The sequence below is a fragment of the Artemia sp. Qi Xiang Cuo genome, chromosome 6, assembly GCF_049724085.1.
Source record: "Artemia sp. Qi Xiang Cuo chromosome 6, ASM4972408v1, whole genome shotgun sequence".
NCBI lineage: Eukaryota > Metazoa > Arthropoda > Branchiopoda > Anostraca > Artemiidae > Artemia > Artemia sp. Qi Xiang Cuo.
Window position 1 is genome coordinate 38,233,310 of NC_142799.1, and position 4,201 is coordinate 38,237,510.

The 4,201-nt window shown below is 40.9% G+C and overlaps 1 protein-coding gene across 1 annotated transcript in view; it reads right to left on the reverse strand.

The window, feature by feature from the left end:
- Window positions 1-1,831: 1,831 nt before the first annotated feature.
- Window positions 1,832-4,201, reverse strand: part of LOC148951200 (prostasin-like) — a 61,528-nt gene continuing 59,158 nt past the window's right edge. Inside the window, exon 4 of the mRNA XM_089091026.1 lies at window positions 1,832-1,914. Within this exon, the coding sequence (XP_088947152.1) occupies window positions 1,832-1,914 (83 nt within the window). The remainder of the gene's footprint in view (window positions 1,915-4,201) is intronic.

Here is a 4,201-nt window from a genome sequence, read left to right on the forward strand (position 1 = left end):
AGCTGCTCCTTCGCCAACTTCTGCCCATCCTGGGATAATAGAAATGTTATCGTTTTAAAAATGGAACAGAAAAAACAAGAAAATAAGAATATGTCTAGTTACTTTTGGTAAAAAGGTTCTCAGCGCACTTATGTATACAGCAAGAGAAGATGAGGATTTGGTTTAGGGGTGCTCCAATAAAGGTTTCTCAAACTTCCCTAAATTAAAACAAATTGAAGCAAATTTCTTGCAACCCTCTACCCTAGACCCATTGCAACGAATAGCTTAGCAACTGCCTGGCATGACCGATCTTCTTTTATCCCATCACGACCCTTGCTTGCCCCTGGAATGAGAAATGACTAGCGTTTGAATCTCCTTGATCAAGGTGGTTTCCGTATTGCCACCTGGAATGTATTGACCTTGAATTTTCTCGGAGCTAAGACACTTCTGGCAATGAAACTGAAGCGTTTCCGCATCTCTATTGCTCGGATAACAGAAACCTACCTAGTCAGGAATGGGAATGATTCCATAGGTGAAGGACATCACCTACTCAGGTCTGACCTGACAACCACCAGAAGAAACGGTGTCGGACTAGTCCAAGAATTGTCTACTGTCATTCACTCCCGTGTCGGATAGAATCGCCAATGCTCGACTCAGACACAAGCAAATAAAAAGACCGTCTTTGTTTGTTACGCCCCCACAAACAAAGCCGACGGCGAAACAAAAGACGCTTTCTACTCTGCCCTGACGACTGGCTAAGATATGAACTGGTTAAGATATCCCCACACAATATTGTAATCCTGCTGCGTGATCTTAATGCAACTGTGAGCGACAACCATGACTTATGGAGGAAAGTCATAGGATCAGTTGCCCCAGATTTCTAAATGGGCTAAGGATCCTACAACTCTGCAGCATGCACAACCTTGTGACTAAGAACACTCTGTTCACAAGGAAGGAAATCCACAAATATACGTGGTACAGCAACGATGGCCGTACCAAAAAAATAATCGACTACATTATCGTCTCACAGAGATGGAGGTCTTCGATTAGCAACTGCCAGCACGTACAGGGTGGCTGAGATCAGTAACACAGACCATCGCCTTGTCGTCGCTAACATGCAATTAAGGCTGAAATCCCAGCGCCCAGAACCAAGACCAGTCAAGATCAATGTCTCTCGCCTCTGCAAGCAGGAGATCCGGTTCAAATACGCCATTGATGTTTCGAACCGCTTCGACGCACTCGTGCCATTTGAAAGCTGTGAGGGCGCATGGCTCTTCTTTGAAAAGAATGTCCTGGAGTCATCGACAGTAAACGCTGGAGTCATCAACAGTAAAAGCGTGGTAATAAAGCATGGATCCAGTCAGATACGCTTGACGTCATACAGCAGAGACGCAAGGTGAGGTTACAGGGTGACATGCCAACTTGTATAAGCCTCAATGGTATCCGCAATAAACTGATACAGCGAGACAAGAAACCGTATGTGGAAAGGAAGGCAAATGAACTGGAGGGTGCATTCAAGAAAGGGGACGTTGGCAGTCTTTACAAGCACCTCCGTGGTCTCACAGGCTACAAAGCACCCTCGGTTGCATCTCTTGTCTCCATTGACGGCCAGCCACTTAGTGACGAAGCTACCCAGGTCAACCGATAGAAAGACCTCCTCAATGTCGAATCTATAACACAGACAGACCAGGAACTCACCAGCCTAGCCGCCAATACTCAGGAACTGCAGAAAATCACTCAGAAATTCCTTTCATGCCTGCAGAAATCCATTCAGCAGTAAAACGCTTGATGAACAACAAAGCGGCAGGCATATGCGGGATATCCACTAAGCTCTTGAAGTATGCTGGACTGGCTATGCTAATTTTTCTCCAGATTCTGATCTCGGTAGTGTGGCACACTGAATGGATCCTGTAGGACTGGCATAATCCTGCCCCTCTGGAAGAGAGAGAAAATTCATTTTTATTAAATATCAATATTCACAAAAAAAATCATATCAGACAGACCTACCACGTGAAAATCTATACAAATTTGTTTGTGGCAGGACTCACTATTTTACTCACTCATATATATATTGAAAAAAAAACTTACTCACATATAATGGAAAAATAATAATAATAATAATGCAATCATATAAATAAATAAGAAATAAATCTCATGGGAACCGCAAACCAATCCTTACACAAGACAAGAGACAGAATACAGCCCAAAGGGGAGCAAAAGAATCTGTTCTGTATACATAGGCATAACGCTTCTTAGTAGAGGAGGGGGTCCGACTCGTGACAGAACCACGTGGTTCTGTCAGCATTTTTAATGCTGACGGGAGTCCAAATAAGGGCATAGCCTCCCTAGGGAGAAATTGATTGCGTAATCGGTCAATGACCTCTTTTTCCAAGGTCGATTTATTTGATGTTTCTATGTGTAATAGCTCCGGGGCGAAGGTTACACATGTGCATCGAATTCTAACGGGGACAATGTTATAGATCTAGGACTCAAGGGGGAAGTGAATTTCCGGGAAATTGATTTGCGTAATCGTTCGTGAATGTCATGGTGTCCAGAAATAGTATTTGTTGTTGTTGCTCTCGCCCAAATGTTATGAGTTTCCCGGAAACAGCTAGATCACGTGTTTCCTTCTCAGCCAATCAGCGAGTCGGTTACATCCCCCTTCTCAGCCAATCAGAGGGCTTGTTACATATGATTTCCCCGTTACATAACAATTCGCCCTTGAGATTTCGTATATAACGGACATGCAATGTGATTAAATTATCAAAAAGTATTGTGACGCTGTGTAAACAACAATGGATAAATTTGATGAATTAGAAGCCATGTCAACTTCAATTAGCAATGTAAGTACATTTTTATTTTCAAACGAATTTTCCTTGGACATCCTCCAGTATATTCAGCTAAAACGTAAATATATTCCTTTACCCCAAATCCCCCCCCCCAAACCATACAAACATCATTATAATCAATGGAAAACATAAAATATATTCCTTTACCCCAAATCCCCCCCCCCAAACCATACAAACATCATTATAATCAATGGAAAACATAAAATATATTTTTTTACCCTCGAAACCTAACCCCATCCCCCTTTGTTTTACAACCAAAATTCTCGCAAAAAGAAATAATTATCCCTCCTTCTATATTTCCAGCTAAAGTGTATACTGACTTTCGTCACTGTTGTTATTAGCTTGCTCTGGTTTTGACACAAGACTCCAATGTGAGGCCTATAATTAGCTATCACCCTTTCCGGTTTACAAACGCGGTCAATGGAACTATTCTTCCGTCAAATTAAAACGATTTTAGGCAATAATTAAGCTAGGCCTATGCAACCTGTATAGAAGTAGAGAAAAAAGTTATTTTTGAATTAGGGTCTAACAATATCCCCCGCCCTCCCCCATTGTCTTACAACCCCGAATTCTCGCAAAAAGAAATACCATTTCGATAAATTCCTTCCCTCTATATTTCCAGCTAAATCCCCCCCCCCCCGCCTCCCACTCTAATACAAATTCCACTATGCTATTTTTATAGTCGTTAGAAGACTATAAAATATGCTCTGTTTAACCATCTAAACCCCCCACTCCTTACGACTTTAATTCTTGCAATAGAAATAATACTCTTTTTATCGATATAATTCTTGCTTTCTCTATTTCTATCTAAAGTGACAACCCTTAGCTGTTAATAAACTGTTTCTATTTAAGCCGCCGCTAGCTTGACTTAAACATTTCCGCTATGATTTAAACAGGTGATAATTACTGTCACCCTTTTAAAAGTACATCCGGCCTCATAATCCTTGCGTTAGAGGCTTAACCAAAAGGTCTCACAGAAAAAAGGATAATTTTGATCAAATTAACATCATAGCTTCTTCATCGCAAATTTGACTTTTGCTTTACTGAAAAGGGCCCAGGATTTTTAAGAAAAAGAATAAATAACTTTATTATGCGTAAATTGAATAGCATTTGATTCCTGAGTTTAGTATATTTCTAGTAAATTTTAACTTTTGCTTTACTTAAAATGGGGGGGGGAGGGGCTTCTTTGAGACAAATGTTTTCTAGACAAAATTATGGCTAGGTTAGGTTAGGGGAGTACTAATTTTTATTCTATAAAAAGGGGAAAATTATTTTGAAACTAATTTTTTCTCTTCTTTTTAAGGCCAATTATGAAGAATGCGTGCCCCCTCCTTCCAAGAAAGCCAGAGATGACGAGACAGCCCCATCAGTGC